The sequence below is a fragment of the Nyctibius grandis genome, chromosome 10 (genome assembly GCF_013368605.1).
Source record: "Nyctibius grandis isolate bNycGra1 chromosome 10, bNycGra1.pri, whole genome shotgun sequence".
NCBI lineage: Eukaryota > Metazoa > Chordata > Aves > Nyctibiiformes > Nyctibiidae > Nyctibius > Nyctibius grandis.
The window spans coordinates 24,945,514-24,965,769 of record NC_090667.1 but is presented as its reverse complement, the minus strand read 5'-3'; the positions used below and the strand labels follow the sequence as shown (position 1 = coordinate 24,965,769).

Below are 20,256 nucleotides of genomic sequence, written 5' to 3'. Positions count from 1 at the left end.
CACACCGGGCGGGGAGAGTGGCCGGGTGGGCGTCAGAGCCACGGCAGGGAAGGGAGCGTGGGGAGCCCACCCTGCGCCCCATGGGGCCGAGCCTCTGTCCGCGCAGGCTGCCACGCGAGGCGGGCACTGGCCAGAGCGGGTCCCCAGGGAATGGGTCTGTCCCGCCCCGTGGCGAGGCAGGAGGTGGGGTGGGGGTCCTGTCTATCCCTAGGGGCGCTTCAGCCCCCTCCCCTTCTGCCCCTCCAAGGCCCCCCAGGGCTGCGGAGCCTCGGCGCCCCACGGATGGGGTCTGTCAGCTGACACAGGCCAGTAGGAGCCTCCTGAAATTCAGCAAATTCCTGCGTCTTGATGAAAAAACAACTCAGTGTCCCGTGGGTCCCACAGCGCGCTTGGGCAGAGGAGGGGCAGCGCTTGCCGGGCTGTGCCTGGCCTCTGGTTCAGCCGGAGAGCTTCGTCCAGCTCTGGCCTCCCCGGTACGGGACACGCTCGTGGCGGGGCGAGCCCCGTGCAGGCACAGGGCACAGCGGAGGCCGAGGGACGGCATGTTCAGCCTCTGGGAGAGAAGGGGAGTTGTTGGCTGCCCGCAGCTGCTTTGGGGGGAAGGCGTAGGGGAGCTGGAGCCAGACTCCTTGGGGAATGCACATGGACAGGACAAGCCACAACAGACACAGTCCCACAAGGTGCCAGGGGGAACGTTCTCACGCTGAGGGTGGTCAAACACCGGCGGTGTTGGGCTCCTTGGACGTGCCAGCTTTGAGGAGCAGCCCTGGCATGCCCTGCTCTGGGCCCAGCCCATCTCAGGCTCCCCAAGGAACAGGCAAGTGGTGTTCAAAAAGCCCTGGGCACCAGCACACCAGAAAGCAGGTTTTGAAGAAGGTGTAGTAGTGCAGGGGACATCCTCCACCCCATCTCCTCCCCAAACAGGCTCGAGTGAGAAGAGCAGCAGCACAGCTGCAATCTCAGGACCCCGGCGAGGGAGCTGGGGGAATCTCCCCTCCCTCAGGAACTGCGGCTCCCAGAGCAGCCCCTGCCTTCACCCAGAACGCCGGCAAAAAAAGCAGCAGGGCTGCTCCGGCAGGGTTCCCTGCGGGGAACGGGGAAGGGACATCAACACACGCCCCCCCTTCGCCCCATGACCGGGGCACCAGTGCTACAGCTGGTAAGGAAACAGAAAGAGACTTTAAAAAATACTGTTTTTCAAGTTAAGTATTTTTATTATCAAAATTATTACATCTCTTGTGAAAGTTCAAATGTTACAGCATGGTGTAAAAACTCCACTAGAGTAAGAAGCTACAGCCCCCACTTTGCCAAGAGCTTTCCAGGGTCCCTCCCTCCTGCTCCCCTGCTGCGCCCGAAGGTGCTGGAGCCCCAGGCAGGGCTCCCCCCGGCCCCCTCCTGCCGCCCGGCAGGGCAGAGCCCGCCTGCCCCGTGCTTGTTCAGAGCACGAAAAGGGGAGGCTGCACCCCCAGGGCTAAGCCAAGTGAAGTTTACACCTATTTTATACAGTATACAGACACCCAGCTGCGGGGTGACAAGTTCCATCCCAACACGCTCACAGCCAGACAGTGTGAGAAAAGTTACTCTTTGTTTCAGTATTTTAAAAGTCTCCCCTAGGTTGAACAAACACCTGATTTCAACTGTGAATTAGAGAAACCTGTAACAGTCCTAAAAAAAAAAGGAAGAAGACTGTGCATCTGAAAAGACAGGGGAGACAGACTCACAGCATTATGTTATCCGAGAGAAAGGAGAAGTTCCACTGCAGCACCAGGGATGACACCTGTCGTATATTAGCTAACCTACTATGGTTATAACTGAATATAAAATTAGATAAATAAAAACACGCCCGATATTACAGTAAACAAGTGAGAAAGAAGCTGGCAATCGTATGGAATTGAACAGACAGCACACCGTGTCTGGGCCGGCTCTGCTGGGGACGGCACCCCGCGCAGCGCTGCGCCGAGAGCCTCCGGCTCGGCACGCACGGGGGTCCCCACCAAGCACCTAACCCCCTCGGCCCTGCAGCCCCCCGCCCCTCGGCCCCCGCTCGCCGCTGCATCACTTTGCTTATCGGGCCCCCGGTCGCACCCAGCGTGTCCGCGCACTGGCAGCCACAGACCCCCCAGGGCGGTGGCACGGGGCAGCAACGCTCCCGTTCGCAGCCCTGCGAGGACGCGGCGATCGCGCCCCGTCAGAGCAGCGCACGACAGTGCACCCCAGGCCCTTCACAGCGACAGGCACACACGCTCCAACCCCCTCCCCGTGCTAGTTCACATTTGCGGAGACTGTTGTCCTGGAAAAAAGCTCCGTCCGCGGCAGTCATGACCCGGGCCCCGAGGCGGCCGCGTGCGCTCGTCTGCTTGTGACTGGAATGATCGTAACGGATTAAAGCCCTCCCCAGAACGCACCCAGAACCTGACCTATAAGGAGAGCTTTGGGATTGGAGTTCAACTTCCCCCAATGTTTTCTTTAAACTGCTTTCGTGTTCAAAAAGATGTCCGTCCTGCATGAGTGACTATGGCCATGGGCACGGACGAGAGACAGAGGCTGCACCACAGTCATTGCACTTGAACCATTTGCTTTTTTTTTTTTTTTTTTTTTGCAATGTACCCACGTGTCAGGGAACAGCTTTGCTACAGTCTCCGCCTCAAGAGAAATCTGCGTTCCCCTACGAGGCCAGAGGCCAATACTGCTCACAAACCTCACCCGTGCCATTTCAGACCTCAGCCTCTGACCCCTGGCACCCCAGCATCAGGTGCGAGCTCCCAACACTGGCCCAGGAGCCACTTCCAGAGGTGACTGGAAGGAGCTATGGGCAGTTTTGTCCTCCTGGAGTCCAGGCAGCCCTAGGAAAGTCCCGTTTGAGTCTTTACTCCAGAACCTTGAAGCTGCTGAAGTCTGTACTGATGGACACTGCTTCCCCCGCGGTGCGGATAGTGTTGTGCATTGGAAATCACTGCCCCCCGGGAGCCCTGGTAGAGAACAGACTGCCCAGAATTCGGCAGACTGATAGTCCGCAAGTCTGACTGTAGTGACCTAGCACTGTGGGAAGCGGAGGTGGAGCCCGACGCGCCTGTGCAGGGCTGGGAGCCTGACTCGGAGGAAAGAGAGTCCGCAGCCGTCTGCTGTGCTGGGCTGGCAGCAGCAGGGCAGCTCTTCTTCAGGAGGCTGCTGCTGCCAGAGTGCTGCTGGCTGCTGTAATACCCCGAATTCCCTGCAAACAGGGCAGAGGAGTCTGTGGAGACCGAGTGGGCAGGGCTGGAGTACGAGGTGGAGGAGAGGGACGTTTCCGAGGACCCATGAGAGAGGCTGTGTCCTGTCCTCTGTGCTGCTGCTCGATAGCTGTACCCAGGCGATGGAGTGAGGTGTCCTCTGTAGGGGGAGGAACTCTGCTGGAGAAGGGTCTGCGATTCTGCCTGGGGACTGTCGGACTGCAGGAGCTGAACAAGGTGGGGGGAAAAAAAAAAGACAAGGCATGTCAGCCTGACTGCCTCATTTCCTACCTCCTTCTCATGCCAAAGGTGCTTAGTGTAGCAGGACTGGGAATAACTGGCAGCCAAACCCAGTTTCCCCCCTAATCCTGTTAAAAGCTTTATTTCAGAATGGGCAGACAATTTATGAAAGAATTTACCTGGTAGCTGTATCGAGAAGGACTGTAAACTGCCGGTCCTTTTTGGGCTTCTGGAGTGTCTCCTCCTGCTGTGTCTGCAATGTACAGGCAAGACGTTAAACTTCACCCTCTGGACTGAGGCCACAGCAGTTCCCTCTCAAATGACACCTGCGCACACCCCAGCCACCTTGTTCTGCACCCAGCTACAGCTGAGACAAGAGCGGCTTCTGCAGCCATCAGTGTTACAGGAGCTGAAGAACCCTAGCAAAAGGCAACTGGAAAACCTGAACATGCATAAATCAGCCACACAGTCAGGAGCTGCCGCATCCCTCACCCCAGCTCGCTCTGGTTTCGCACAAAGCTCACCTGCCTGGGACCAGCCTATCTGAACGGCCGCACCTGGTGACACAGCACAGGCACAGCCTGGGCTCCCGTGGCTTTCCAGAAGGTAGAAGATGGTTTCTAAGGACCCAGCAATTCTCCACTCAGCCTTGGTCATAGGAATCCACACAGGCTACAGCTGGGGAGATAAAACTGTCCCTTCTTAGATGGCTGTCAGCAGGATCCTGCTGCAGGTTTTACTCAGAGGCAGATCCAGACACTGCTGAAGACTGAGGTCCCATGCTGCCAGGGCTGCCAGTACCCCTGCTGCCATTTTGGGGATTATGCTTTACAGGTCAACTGAGCTGCTCCCAACAGAGTTACTCTTAGACCTTGGAAATGCCAATTTCAGAAACAGGCCAAGATGATGAACGTGGTTTGAGGGGTAACAGCAGCACAGTACACGATGATCCACCCTAGCTATGTGAGAGATCAAGAGGAATAAGCTGCTTCTTGACAGAGCAAGCCCTTCTAGCACCCGTATCTTAGAGGATATGTGAGCTTCTTGTCCTACCAAACAACTGAACCTGAACTGGGGTAGGCAAGAAGTACTTACTGCAAGCGACCCAGCCACTTTGCCACATGTTTTTCAGTTGCTACTACTGTAACTGTGGGGTTCAGCTGGCATTCATGCTTTCTTTAGGAGGGAGAGAAACTGGCGGGACTAGAAGGTTTCACATTAGAGTTATCTTGCACTCTAATGAGACAGAGCTGTTTGGCTGCAACATCTCAGGGATTCTCAGCAGCCGCGTTTGAAATTCCTTGGCGGAACAGTGTTGGTATTAGTATCAGATCTATGTGACAGACGTGTCTCAGTCATGAAACAGGACACGCTGCCTTAGTCTGCTCTGTACTTCTGCCAGACAGGTCTGGCTTTGCACCAGACGTACTGGCACGAGCATCGGTGTCAGCAGTGCCCGTGGCTTTGCTGCGGTTGTCCTCCCTGTGCTACAACCCAGTTGCTGGCTCAGCTAAACAGGAATCTGGATGGAGTTGTCTTGTCTGCTGTTGAGGCTCAGAAGCCTTCCTCAGGGCACAAGACCTCCACAGAGACCAGGGTGTGAAGCTTTCAGCACGTGTCCTGTGCCGCCTTCCTTTTTCTGAAACTACATTTGATGCATCAAGTAGCTGTTTGCTGCAGGTGACATTCCAAGTACTGCACTGCAGAAAGGCAAAACTGGGGATGTTTTGTTAAGCAAGTCATGCACAGAAGAGACTAACTGTTCAACCCAGGAGAAAGTTGTGATTAACAGAAGTTGAGTACGAGAATGAGAAGAATAATCTAAAGATTTCTGGAAGAAATTGTTTATTAAAAGGTCAGGGCTGCACAATTTACTGGCAGTGCCTGTTCACAGAAAAAAAATGGACAAATTAAGGACTATTGAAAGATTCTAAATTACAAAGGGTGAATAAACTATAACCTTCCTAAATTTACTTTATGTAAACTTAAAAGATACAGCCAACATTTCCCTCCCCCATTTCTTAATACCTGCACAAGGAAGGACTGCTTTTCTTGGCCTGTGTCAACCTAATGCATATATGAAGTGGCAAATTTAACTGAGAGCAGCTGCACACAAATTCCATTTCATTCCTACATGCCCATCAGCAAACCATCCAAGTTTGGGATTTTTAGTTCCCCCCATATTATCTGTTACAGCATCAAGTAAATGCGTATTTTCACAACTCCTACAGGTGATACCAGGAACGGCAGGGACTCAGCCACTCATTTGTGTCACTAAGAAGCAGAGCAGCAACTGGGGGAGGGAAGGTGGCTCACAGAATCTAAACAAGCTACTGAAGAAACTGCCGCAGTATGCAAAAGAAGAAAAAAATACTTCACTGCACTCAGACGAAAGAGACAAAAAGACTTTTGTCAGCTACAGCACTAAGTTTTCTCAACCTGGAGTGGGATGGGTTTTATGTAACAAGGAGGAAGAAAGGATCAAAGCAGCTGACAGTCTAACTCCAGCCTAACTCTTGGGTGAGGCTGAAGAGACAGAGCCATAAAGATTACAGGGGGCAAAAAGCCTGTTGCAAATCTGGATTTTGCCTCCCCTTCTGAAAAATAACCATCGGGAAAGCCACTTCCATTCGTATGAGAAAGACAGGACAGAAGCTCCCAGCGGGGTCCCATGAAACCAGTGACATTATTAATAGGGTAGAAGATTTGCTCTCAAGACTACATGAAGAGAAGACATTGAGAGGAGATGTGCTTAGGTGTACAAAGACAGCAAAACCCCACATGAGAGGCCAGTTCGCAGAAAGTGCTCCCAAATACACCTTACTGCAACTGGGGAAAAAGTCTGATTTGGAGTGAAGCAAATATCTACTCGCCCTAAAATGCTCAGAAATGAGATACCTCAAAGGCAAAAGTTGCTGTTGCTGCTGAATTACCCAAAGAGCGCTCAGTGCTAGCTTGGGTTAGAGGCTCTAGTCTTTCCATGTCTAAAATATCACTTGACTTGGTTCTGCCTTCCAGGAAGATTCAGATCCCTACTGTAACCATATCAGCCAGGAGACTCTAACCACAGCTCTCAGCTATGAGGAAGCAGGGACTGATGGTAACACACAGACTAAGTTATTTAAATGTGAGGATCCATCGCTCTAAGTTCCAAGTGTGAGCAGGGTTCTGAGGGCACAATCTGTTAGAGAAAAACAACCATGTTCAACAGAGACTGCAAAATAAATCAAAGAAAAATAACTTCATTTCACAGCTGAGAAATTAGGCAATGATGAAGTGATCTGCCCATCTCTCAGAAAGTCACAACTCACCTTGAGACCACAGATGGATAAAAGAGGGGTATAATTGCAGGTCAGGTTACAAATACTCACTGATCCTACATGCTACTTGGCAAGGACAACACTTTATTCAAAGAAAGGAACATCAACATAGAATGGACTTCATCTCAGTGAAGCGGTGCATTTCACAGAACTGACAAATATCACAACTCGAGGAATCAAGTAACTTCAAAAAGAGCCGAAGTAAGGCTTGGAAGCTGAATTAGTTCTTAGCACTGCCTAAAGCCTACACCTGCATTTTAGTGTGATAATACATTTATCTGGATGTTCAGTCAACTAGAATTATCAAATGATAGCACTTTCATCCCCAGTACATAGGGGCAATCGAGGCAATGCTGCCTAACCCATCTGTCCAAGTACAAAGAAGCTGTTCCTGCCAGAGCCAAGCTGCAGGTAGTTTTGAATACCAACCCTGGAGAAACCTGGAGGTCTTCCAGGTCTAACAGAAGAGGGGTAGAGGCTCACGCAATATCTAAATAACAATAAGGTATGGTTTGCAGAAGGCTCTTGTAAGGCATCAGTAATGTTAAAGATGAAGGTGCAACTAACTTCATAGATAAGTTTGCAAAGTTTTCTGAGCCCATCATCTCCAACCAACCACGAGTTCAAAAGTTCTGTCTTCCTACCTGCATCTCTCTCGACAGCACCGTCACAGGAAGGTGAGGATTCAGTTCTCTGGGATACCTTTGCGCCACTTCGCAGCACCTTCTCAAGCATGCCTCGGCCCTCTCGAAGCCTCTCCACCGACGTTGGGACCATCCTGCAACAAAAACCCAGGTAACAGCTGAGGATCGCTATTACGCAGGTGAGAGCAACGTGACCAACGCACAAGGGGGCTGCGGGGTCCTTGGTATAACCACAAAACAGGTTTAAGTTTCTGCTTAAATTGACTGGTATGATGGTAGTGCAAATGCAAACCCCTATATAGAAGGGAGGGATCAGAGACCACCAGCTCTCTAGACAGATGAGGAATAAACTTCTGAACTGCTTTTTCAACGTAAATAGTCTCCTGTGGGATTTCAGACTGCCAGTCACTGGCTACCACTCAGAAATACAAAATCTTTACTCTTATCAGAAACATGCTACACACATCCAGTTCAGCAAATCACCTGATTACAGGATACCTTCTCCCAGAAAATGATCTCAAGATTCAACAGCATTTTTAAAATCCTGGTGTTGTTTTAAAATTAGATGCAGTTATTGTGCACAGATTACTTTTATTCAAACTAAAAAGAAGCAAACCCAATACCTTTATAATAATACAGTGTCAAGATAGTACAGTCAGACAATGCAACGTTCCTGGAGCAGAGCTAGCTTGGCCATTTGGCCCATTAATGCTACTTTGTCCCATTTATTTTGTAATGTGAAAACTCTGTGCTCAAGATTGGTGCTAGATCTTGCTCCATTATATGTTACAAGTGTCTAGTCTGAGGGTGAAAAACAGAGGTGAAGTGGCTTTCCTAAAGCCAATCTGTAGAAGAACAACAGAGCCACAGACAAACCCCAGCCCCCTGGGTCAATATTCAATCCACCATGCACAGGACCATCAAAATCTCTTTAGAAATATGTGTTTTAATCTATAAGATAGTAGCACCTTGATCAGGGATTCGCAATGCCTTTACCCTACACGCTGAAGAACATGCGCCTTAAAGATGCCTGCATTTAAATATTTAGTATAATATTAAATGCACTGCACACCATGTAAGTATGCAGCTTAACACCATATTAACAGGCTTCTGTATTTATTTTTTTTTCTTTTTAAAGATATATTAAAAACTGTGCTTTACATTAGCTTGCCTTTTTTTTTTTTTTTTTTTTTTTTTTTTTTTTTTTTTTAAGATAAATAGCCCAGACATTGAAGTTCACCCCTCAATGAAGCAGAAGGGAGAAGGGGCCAGAGTTCACACCTCATGGAGGTGAATGGGGTGAGGGGGTGAATTCACACCTTCGTTGCTGCTATTGTTTTGCTGGAGACAGTTTTCTGCAAGGCTGGGTTTACTGGGCAGCAGCACATCTGTTTACATTGTGATGGCTGTATCTTGGCAACTGAAAGAGACAGAAACTTATTTTTTTTTAAATGAAAGCTATTGGCAAGTATTGTAGAATTCAGCAAAAATCTGGACAACTCTAGAAATTAAGGCATGTAATTTTAGTTCCCACCATTTTCTTCTGTCCCTAATATTATATTATTATGAATGTCTGGAAATGTATCCGAAATGTAAGCACTCAAAGATGAAACTGGGTCACAACTTTAACTCAGTAGCATGCAGTTTCTAACATATATTTTTAAAAGTAGAAGGTGACTGTACGTTTGTTAGCCTGTCCCATTACAACACAGAAGAACAAGAATTTAAAAGGCGGCAAATCTGCTTAATGCCATTTCAGAACGTATCAGCATAGTTTCAACTTTATATCCAGTGTCCCGTAACAATACGATCTTTATTCCCACACAATACTTACTCATGAAACCACGTGAGAAACTGAAGCCAGAGCACCTGCTGAGGAGCAGATGAAGCTCACAGAATATAAAACACAGTACTAGAGCAAGGTTGCCACACTGACACCTCACCCCGAACTAGTTTTTTTTATTCAGCTAGGTTTTTCTTTCACTCTTTTGCAGGCAGAAGGAAGTGGCACAGGAGGAGAAGGGCACGGGATATTAACACTTGCACAGACAATATTTGATTAAAAAATAATGATTATAAACTAATCATCAGCTGACTGCCTCAGCTGTGGCCAGTCCCAACATCTGCTGGACACAGTACTGTCAGAGAGGTAGAAGACAAATGATTTCTGTTAATCTGTGCTTGAAGAGCGATGAAAAAGGAAAGAAAACAGATCTTATTATTCCTGCAAATTCACCCAAAACAATGTTTCTCAAGCACTTTCAACATAGACTTCACACTTTTCACTGCCTTCAGCATTGCTTAGCCTCTCCTCGCTTGCCATCCCCCTGCCATTACATGAGCAGTGACACAGCTGCATACGTGGTGCATCAGCATGACGAAAGGTACGCCTTTCGTGTTCATGCCTGTGGTGTGCATGAACAGAGCTTGAATACAAAGCAGCAGAGCCAGTGTACTACGTAGCTCCAATCAGCAGAACACCCCAACCATCACTGCATTGACACCATAACGCCACTCTCCGCATTTCAGTGCTGCAGTACTTAATTTTTTGGACCAGACATTACTATCAGATTCAAGTTTTTGAAGACCAGCCTTTCCCCTTAGCAAACCTTCTCACGGTAACACAATAAAGGTGTTTTTTCCATGTCTTTGGCAAGCCACTGACTGCAGTTTGGTAACTGCTCTTCAAGCTATATGCGCAAGGTACCGGGGAAGCTGGAGTCATTTCACTGTCCCTGCTTCTCACATGCAAACTTGCAGAGGGCTCTGTTAGCTTTCCTTCTGAATAGGAGCTGACTTAGTATCACACATGTCCAGAGTGGAGGTTCAGCGAGAAAAGACCTGGATTAAATTCTCATAGCAAGAGCAAGACCTTCAAACCTGAGACGCTAAAAGCAAACTGGTGGAAGAGAGAGACAACTGTTTAACTTCATATCTTTCAAGACAGATTTTTGATATCTAAACCAAGAACTAAAGGGCTGGCTGAGAAGGCTGCTGGTATCCTTCACGGTTGTTTAGCAATTACAAAAGAGAACAATGCCAAGAGACCCACTGAATCCATCCAACTGCACTTATTGTTATGGAAATGCCCCCTAGAGAGTTTCATCCCTCTCTGGAGAGCAATCTCAGGCTTGCTTGGAAGGATAACACTCACCACCTATTGCTGATGTTCTCCTGGGATTTGCTGAGTGATGTTGAGGAACTAGCCCCCCTCGAGTCTGGTGGGCTGATGTCCTCTACATGAGGCAGGGAGGGATGAGAAGGGGAGAAGCCACTTTGTGGGGAGGACGGGGTTCGTACTACAGAGCCCAGCAGACTGTTGCCATCTGTGTCAGTCACAGAACCGCTGCTGCCCTGTCGGGTAGGAGTCCCTGTACTTCGCACTGAGTCGCCTCCCTCCTTGGCTTCTTGTTTCCGCTTGCGGTATTCTAGTAGAGATACCTGGGAGAGAAAAATACAGCCATGAGTCAGGGAACGCAATGGACTAGGATAGGGTGAGGAACACGCCCACACACCATTTTAAAAATCTGTTTCTCTGGGTTTGCAGATAAAACTTTAAAAGGTATATTTGGATTATAAAATCTTCCTGAATCTGCAAGCACTCTGGAAAAAGAGTTAAGTGGTACAAATTTGGATCACTCAGACTGCCATGCTCACATGGTCACATTTTACTCTTTATGACCAATACTTCAGTGGAAATATCCAGCTAGTTTGCTTCTCTAATAATCTGGAATTTCACACTACTTCAGTCTATGCTTGCATATTCAACCATCAAGCCTCTATTATCCTCCTCTCAACACCCTTCACTCCCTCTCTCTGGTCTGTGACATTATATAAAATGTGTATCAGTATCTGCACATCTCAAAATCAGAGAATAATAGCTTCCTTCACAGAACTGGTATCTTCAGAGTCCTCTTCACCTGTACTAGTTCAGCCACATTAATGCTAAAAACTTCTTAAAGCCTCACACAGAATTTTAACCTGCTTGGAGCAGGTTCCTGCTATGGTGGTTCAGCAGACAGTATTGCAACCTTCCAGCACTAACACCTAAATAAATTACTTTCAGCAAAGGTATAGTGTATTTTGTGCAAAGCAGTCTCAGATTTGTCAGAGGCACAGACCAAAAGGTCCCAGATAACACAGTCTCATAACACAGGGACAGCAGAACCAAAAATACACAAGCATTTCCAGCTGAGCACATACCTTTCACTGTGCCTTCCCTTAAGAGTTATTATGAGGCACAGACCCCACGAAGTACTCACGGAAGGCAGCTCTGCTGAAGAATTCTTCAACCATGATTCAATGCCTGTACAGAAGGCTTTGAACAGGGTATTTCCAAAAGTAAGCCAACATATGAAGGTTTTAAGATAAGTGTAACTTTAAAAGAAAACCAAAGGAAAAAATCAAAACCCTCCACAAATGGAATGGAAATAAGGTATTCCATCCAGCTGGACACTTATACAAGTGATCTGAGTTACCACACTTGCAGTAAAAAAAAAAAAAGAAAAATCCAAGTACAGGAAAAGGCATCAATACACATCTATAGAAGCGTACGTTTATTTGTCCCACGAATACCCAGTTTTATCACAGCAATGCCTGATTTGTCATTTTCACTCAGTTTTAGTCCCACGAGGGTCACTGGCCTGCTATTAGAAACTGATAGGCATTTGCTTTCTTTAAACAATATTCCTGTGTTTTTAGTTTCAGAGAGCTAAAATTTAAGTAATAACCTTCATCTACTTCTCTTACAATGTTACTATGTTTCCATAGTAATGGAAACGTTCTAATACCTTCTAATTAGCAGCCTGCATTTTCTTTTGAAACATTAGACCCTCTTTCCTAGTAAAGACCTTTTTAATCCTGATAAATTAACACCTCCACCAACCAGTACAGTTGCACTGCGTTATTGCACTGGGTCTTGTCTCTGTTTAACAACTGTTTATGAAAGCTGTGAGCATCGTGCTCTCCTTTCTGTGCTCCCAGAAGAGGTATTTTCACTGTGGTCCTTTTCTTTCACCACTCACATCAAAACCTTGCCTAAAGGGTAGCTCACTCTCTTTTAACAACTTTTAGACTGTTTTCATCCAGGCACTGGATGCCTGGGTTACTTGCCCAGCCTACATTTTAGTTGTATTCTGCTCTCTTCATTCTCCCTGTAAGTCTTTCCTGTGGTGCCGACTGTTCCTGCGCAGGTTCCTGCAATCTTAAGAGTTTCTTTTACAAGAACACTTGCCTTCTTCCTTTGTGGTGGATTCTGGGGAGCAGATCTGACGCCTTCACAAGCCCTCTCACTGCAGGGAGACATGGATCCATGCACTGTCTCTTTAAGCAGCCCTGACTCGTGTCTGCTGAAATATCCTTCGGCATGAGAGCTGCAGCATCCTGCTTCCGAATTCATTGGCTTCCTCTCTCCCAAAGGAGCAGATCCCCGCAACAACCCATCCACACGTGGCATAGCGTTCAAGGGGGAGAAGGCATACATTAAATTAAACTCTGTCCGAAAAGCCTGATCAGAGCTTCGTAGCAGCATCTGTGCTTCTCCACTTTTCCCTGGGAAGTTCATCTCTGAAGTAGAGTTTATGGAGGGTTGTGGAGCTAGATCAGAGGATCCAAAGCTGAGCAGCGATGGTCGTTCTGGACAGGTGTTTGCACCGGAATCCAGGTACCCACTCTTCAAATCCAGGTCGGACCTGAGGCAGAGCTGGAAAATCCGAGAAGGATATAGGAGGGGGGTGGGATGTCAGGAAAAGGGTCAGGCAAGGGTGGGGAGAGAAATTTAAGTCAGAAAGTACTCTGTGCAATGCTATCTTACTGCTTTCCAGTTCCTTTCTGATTACCCCTTTGGTTCCTCCCTGCACTGTTCTGTTCATTCTACAGGGGAATGACTGAGACTAAATAACACCAGTTTAGCTGTCCAGTACAAGGTGCCCTTTCCCCTTTAGCAATCTTACTGCATGAAGAGGATAAGGCTCAGCACTATCCTGGGCAGTAAATGAAGAAAACCCAGCATTTTCAATTCATATGTCCCAAAGTTGATGTTAACACATAATACTAGCTAGGTTCATTATGGGGAGAGAACACAAAAGATTTGCTGTCCATTTGCTGTTTTATTAGCCAAGTTCTTCACTGTCCCAAGTCAGCCACTACTAACTTCCTAACAATAAAATGCCCAGAACCTCCAAGCCATTTGTTTTCACTTATTGTGAGCTTCAGCAATCTCTAACAATAGCACATTCATTTAATTCATCCAACATTTCTACATTGTACATTCTCTGACAAAACCATCTTTGCACTGTCACAGTTTCTGGAGCACTAGGCACTGACACAATGGTATATCCATTTATTGACTTTAAGTGCCAAAAGGCCTCCAGGGCAATGGCATAATCATCTCCTTCACCACGATAGTATGTCAGGTTCTCAGACAATGAGCATAACTGACATGATTTCATCCTCTTTGCAGGACTACAGTGCTAAGGGAAAAACACAGCAGCACCAGGCACCAGCTCTGCCCTCCTGCTGCTGCTGAGCATTTTTCCTCTGCTGTATTACAGCCCCAAGTAATCCACCACATTGGAGATGAGTGCGTATTTTCTACTATGAAACAGTCTCTGAGCAAGGTACTTCACCTCATATTTTACAACAGGCCAGTAGGTAAACAAAATACTGCTTTCTGGCATGCCCTCAACATTTTAAGTCTGCAAGGGGACAGGTGATAAATCAAGGCTGAAGAGAGCAGGTCAGGTGCCCCACTGTATACTCATAAGTCAAGACTCCTAGGGAATGCTTTCCCTTTTCTTCCCCAGTAGTCATTTTGCTGCTACTGAGTAAATATCACACACCACTTATCAGCCTCAGCCGGGGCTGAAGTTGATTAAGGTTTTTCCACGGTCCCCAGGCCTCTTGCCTTCGCCTCAGTAGCTGAGACGTACCAGGCCTTCACACTGCCTGTTTCCCACCAGTGTCGACAAGTGAATGATAAATTCCAGTCCTCAATTCATTTGCTGTCTTGTGATAATCCTGAAAACTCTCCTCAGCCTTATTGTGACTGATGTTCCACCCTTACTCCCACTTGCCTCGCCACTTCCCACCCCTCCTCTCCCACCACGGCCTCAAATGCACACACGGTCCCGGCCTCAAATGCAATCGAGATGGTGTGATAACTACCTCGGGTGACATGGACTCAGGCCTATGCGCAGGGGAACTCTCAGGGGAGGATACGTTCTAGAGGAGGGAAAAGCATCTTGTTATTCACCTACTTAAAAAGTCAAGCAGCAAAATAAAAATCAATTAAAAAAACAAGCACAGAGGTTAGCACCAGCTATTCTAAACAAAGACTATCCCAGGAACTCGTCCCAGCCCAGATGGTAACTCTGTCGGTTAAGTGGTTTCTAAAGCTTTCTGGAAGCACAAAGACAGGACTGGGTTACTGTGTTTCATGCTATAACTTAGTACCCAAAACAGAGCACATAAATGTTAAGAAAAGAAGCATCTCATTCTTTATATTTCTGATGCTGTCAGACAGTTTGCACCATGAAATATAAAGCCATTTATGGCATTTAGTCTGAGAACATGGGAGAGATGGAAAGCCTGGTTTTGCCCAAAAAGTAAACTAAGGTCCCCCAAACACTATAGTGAACTTTCACAGACATTATACTAGAAAACAAAAATGTCTCCTTCAATCCACTGTGGGCCACCTTTCCAGCTAAACAGAATAGGTGTGAATGGTCAGCTTTATGAAATGTCATCTGAGCACCTATCAGTGGAAGGCAGCGTATGCATGTGATGGCACGGTTAAAGCCTCCTTCCCAAACACTTTCCTTTCCATGCTACTGAGCAGGCCTAAAATAGAATCAGAAAGGAAGAAGGTTTCCCAGAGGTACGTAGCCATCAGAGAAATATGGCAGGAGTCACTGCTCTCTGCAAAGCAGAAACACTCAGAAAACTGAGGAATCTCAGAAACTTCTTAGCTAAAAAAAGCTTCTGACAAACTCCACAGAAAAAGCAGGTGCATGTCATCACACTTCTAGTCACCCCTATGCATATGGGAGGGGCTAAGCATCCTCCAATTTATGTTTCCAATCTAAAAAGTCCCAAAACTGAGTCTGGAAAACCTCAAGTCTGTAAAAACCCAACCAACCAGAGCTTCTGAAGCTTATGACACAAGCTCTTCAGAGAGCAGCTAGGAAATTAATCAAGAAGGAAGTTTCTTAAAATCCACAGCTTTCAAAAATGTATTCCCCAGCAAGCCAAGCTGCCAAGTGACATCTTCTGCTCACTTGAGGAAGCTTGTGAACTGATGGAAGAATCTTTCTATTGTTCTCAGAGCATCACAGGACTGAAGTATAAAGCTTTATACATGGGGAGATGTATTCACTCAAGTCAGAATTGATGATAACTAAATGAAACAGACATGACATTAAAATAGCGATATTATGAATGAGCTGCATTGAGGGAAATACGAAAGTTTGAACAAAGAAGCCTATGGTCTACTGAGCTGTTAGACTCTTCTCAAGGGGAAAAAAGGCGAAAGGGGCAAGTAAAGTATAGATGCCCAGTGAAATCCAGGCTTCCCATGTCTTACACATGGCAACAGGAGTAACTAACGCTAAAGTGGGACAGGGAATCAGTGACTAGACTGTGGAGGTCCATGGCAACACGGCCCTGATCTGCCATCTCAACCAGAGCAAAGCGAGCTCTGTGACTGAAAGAGTCTTTCATCTCTCACCTCAATGCTCCACAATCTTCCCTGCTAACCTCTACAGATCTGCCTCTCAGACAGCTTACAAGACAGGACGCTCTAAGAAAATACTCAAAAGCACACTAAGCTAAAAATACCACAAAGGACTGTTTGCCCTGTTGCAACACAGATGAGGGATTCTTGCAAAACAGTCCCTAGTATGGAGCAGACTGACACTGCACATTTTTTTTTAATGGCTTTAACTGGCAGAGTGTGAGCATCCAGCCTGAAGAGTTCCTTTTTTTTTAAAATGAAAATATGCAATACTAGAAAATAAAACTAAAAGTGCAAACAGATCCCTATTTGCAGGCACAGAGCAGTAACACAAAGTGGAAGTGGAAGGTCCCAGCTGGATGGATGCTGATAACTCTCCCACAGAGTTTAAAGCAAGGGGAACCACCTACACAGCCTGCTCAGTACTTCTGCAAATTTTTGCAAAAGGAAACTATACTGAAATCAAACATATAAGGTATTTTCCTTCTACCCAATCAAGGGAAAGGAAAACCAAAGGTTATCGTGGAAGCTGATGTAAAGTATTTCTACCATACTTGGGGTTACTGAAAGCTGTTTAGGTAAAGAGGAGACGAGGACGTCAGACAGCCTTTGCGAATTGGAGCACTGTTGCACTCTTTGGAAGAGGCAGGGATTGGAAACCACATTGGCACAGAGATCTGAAGGGGGAACATGATTAAAGAACACTGGAAAGCCTGCAAAATTTGGGAGCTGCTGTGGAGAAATGGAGAAAAGAATTAGACTAATGCTACTGATAGCTACGAAGTGAGGGGAGGCTGGGCTGCGGCAAGGTTTGACATTTAACAGAGAAGGAGATTTGGCCAGAAGTGGAGCAGAAGAGAAAGGTAGCAGTGCACCTGAGTCTGACACTGTGATGCTGCTCAGGAATATAGCCACATACTCAGAAAGGAAGGTGTCCCTAGTGCTGCAAAAATTCCAGTTCCTCTCTTCTTACCATGCCCAGTACCTGGTCAGATTTACCTCAAACTGTAGTGGAGTATTGCAGCGACTAGCAGCCAGAGAAGGAATTGGTGAGAACATCATGCCATAACCGTTGCGACTCTCCTCCTCTCCTGGCAGCGATGAGCAGGGTGTAGCCAGCTGTGGGCTCACTGAGCCAGGAACTGAAGGGATGGGAGGTGGAGGGGTGATGGGAGACAGCGGCCTCAGCAACTTCTTAACATTCTGCTCCATCAAGTAGCGAGACTTCCATTTCTTCAGGGGACTCACTAAGTCTGAAAAACAAACTGAGCTGAGGACAGGGCTGAACCATTAACCATGTGCAAATCACACACTGTCTCCTTCCCCCTGCTCCCAGCCCAAATGGAGCCCATGAGTCTCCGATGTGACTATGAAAGATTCTTAAAAATGAAGTACCTCTGAAGTACTTCTATACTAGTCTTGAGACATGTCTAGATACTGATAACAGAACAATACATAGTCAGGAACATACTGGGAACACGGGAAGGAAATATTTCAACTAAAAGTAAGCACAAGAGGGAGCTGGGGAAAGGAAGACAGGAAGGGATAAAAAGAGGTGAGGGGAGTGGAGGAGAGGGGTCAGAGGACATGTCACTGCTATGAACAAACCACAAGCAGCACAGTTATCATTACCTGAACCTAATAGTTCCCTATAGGCTAAATCAATACAGCCCAAACACATTTCACTCCCACAAAGGATTAATGCCTTTCCCTCAGGCTTAGCCCTATTCAAAATAATATCTTTTTTGATGCTCAGTTAAAAAAAAAAAAATTATTCAGTAAATTCTGCAGTTCTATTGTTTGCTTCTTCAGGTCTTGCTCAGGGATGTGCATTTATTGGTTCTGGCATTCTGTCCATTTCCTATTCATCTAACTTTTCGATAAGCAATTCTGTATTATTTGTATGTTGTCTAGCTTCCTGTCTGTTGTCCTTGGAAAACTGGTCCCTGACTAGGCAGATCTTCACCCCCTTTCTCTGTAGAAAGATTCAGACACAATATTTAACCATTCTGCTGCTTTACTCACAGATTTTAGCTTCTCCATCTTTGAGACTTACTCAATAATTCGCTTATTACATACGTGCCTGTGAGACTTTGCTATATCTTCCTATAGTCAGCAGATATTTAGTTGTCCATCTAACAGCATCCTGCTGAAAAGAGATGATATTATACTCTTTTTTTCCCCCCTCTATTGGACAAATGATCACAAGGCACTGAGGGTGATGATGCAAGATAAAGTGATTATCTTTTCTCAGGAAAATACTGAGAAACTTTACACATGCTCAAGCTAGAATGGGTCTGCAGAAATTTGAACAAATGGCAAAGCAACATTCTCACCTGCCATAAAGCTGCACCATCAAGCATCAGTACACATTAAGATGTCATCCTGTACAGCTGCCTTTGTTATTCAGCAGCTTCCCCAGTTTCACTCAAGCACCCACACTGCCCTGATGGTGCTGAGCACTTACCCGTGTCATCTTTGCAGATGCTGGAAGAACTGCTGCTCTCGTTACTTTGGTATAGACACTGAGTTCTGTTCTCTTGCGGAGCTGGTGAGGTCTGAGTCATCCCCTCTTCTAGGGCTTGTTTGATCCAGCGCTGAAACAGAACGAGACTACATGAAACGTGCAAGCCCTCCAGTACTTTCTCTGTAATCTTGCAGGATGCACTCAAACTCCTACACTTCTGTGCAGCAGGGCAGACTGCTCAGAACACTGATATTACCTCCTCCGTGTGCGCTCAGACAGGAACCCATTAGAACACGGCTGTTAGCACTGAGTCTAGCACCTACTGTGATGGGGCTGCCTATGTGCTCTTGATGAGATGTATTCTGGGGATCAGCAGTCTTCAGCAATAACACAAAGATAAGTAAAGAGCAAATTATAAATAGATAAAATGCAAAACTGGCAGCTAAAAACTATTAAAAGCAATCTTAATTAAAAGAAAAGGGAGATAAATACAATGAACTATCTTAAAACCCTTTTTTGCAAAAAAGCTGTTTCTTGCCCAGGAGCGCAAACACCCTGGCCCCCTGCTCCACTAAGGCATATTAGAGCTTAACACAGATTCTGCTCTCACAATTCCAGCAGAGAAATGGCTGAGTTTAATCACATAATTCTTCCACTACTGTGCTTGCTGACAGAGACAAGAGAACAAAAAAATCTGACAAAATGCAAGCAGCAGTTTTAAAGGGGACTAAACCAAGAAAAGAATAATAAAGGCAAATCTTTTTTCAGCTACTAATAAAAGACATAAAAGTCACAGTGGTCTTCTGAACACGGACAATACTGAATGTTTCGCATCTGCAAGTGAACATGAATGGAAGTCTCAGCAAATCAGCAGCTGCAGTGGGTGTGCTAGCCCCATATCTTGACACAAAATGACTCCTGATGGCAGGCAGGAAACCTTTGCTTACTTTACTATAAAAAATAACTGCCACAATATAAGGGAAAACACTCAGGTGATTCAGTAAAATGAGAGCAAACTGCTGAAAAAAAACAAACGGTAATTTGCATGTGTGTAGTTTACCCAAGGGACTCACTTTACCAGCCTTTTCTTTTCCCAGAGGGGTTTAAAATCATAAGTTTACCTTTCAGTAATCCACAGTTCATCCGCATGCCAGCAACATGTACCCCATTAGATACACACGTATATGTCTTACGATTCCTCAAAGCTATCGTGAAAGCGCATCAGAAACTCAGCGGCCACAACCCTCAACGTGAAAACTTCAATGCGAGGATGAAGAGCAGGTGACAGGATCTGTTTTGATGGCCTTCACTACTGTACAGCAGATGCTTCTTCTCTGTTCATATATAACTCAATGGATTCCATTGCGGCCACCAGGAAAAGTGAGAAGCGCCAGCCAGCCTGGAGCACTGCTACCTCAAATGCGGCATCCGATCTGACAGCCAAGTCACTGTGCAACATGTGATTAATGTGAGCAGGTTATACAGTTCAGTTTCCTTGCGAGGTTCAGACATTGGCATGCTTTGGATGCAAACTGAGATCATCAGCTGAGGTTTTTTGGCACAGTCCTCAGTAGTTTAAGGAAGAGGCCTGCTGACAATCCAAGAAAATATGGGATCTATTTCAACAGCCTTTATAAATCAACCT

At 46.4% G+C, this 20,256-nt stretch overlaps 1 protein-coding gene across 1 annotated transcript in view; it reads right to left on the bottom strand.

Annotated features, from left to right (window-relative positions):
- Positions 1-1,226: 1,226 nt before the first annotated feature.
- The window catches only part of SETD5 (SET domain containing 5), a 69,555-nt gene continuing 50,525 nt past the window's right edge, over positions 1,227-20,256 (bottom strand). The window contains exons 17-24 of the mRNA XM_068408955.1: positions 18,612-18,741; positions 17,144-17,397; positions 14,578-14,634; positions 12,647-13,114; positions 10,568-10,854; positions 7,414-7,547; positions 3,629-3,702; positions 1,227-3,437 (exon numbers count right to left, since the gene is read on the bottom strand). Coding sequence (XP_068265056.1) covers positions 2,844-3,437; positions 3,629-3,702; positions 7,414-7,547; positions 10,568-10,854; positions 12,647-13,114; positions 14,578-14,634; positions 17,144-17,397; positions 18,612-18,741 — 1,998 coding nt within the window. The 3' untranslated portion in view covers positions 1,227-2,843. The remainder of the gene's footprint in view (positions 3,438-3,628; positions 3,703-7,413; positions 7,548-10,567; positions 10,855-12,646; positions 13,115-14,577; positions 14,635-17,143; positions 17,398-18,611; positions 18,742-20,256) is intronic.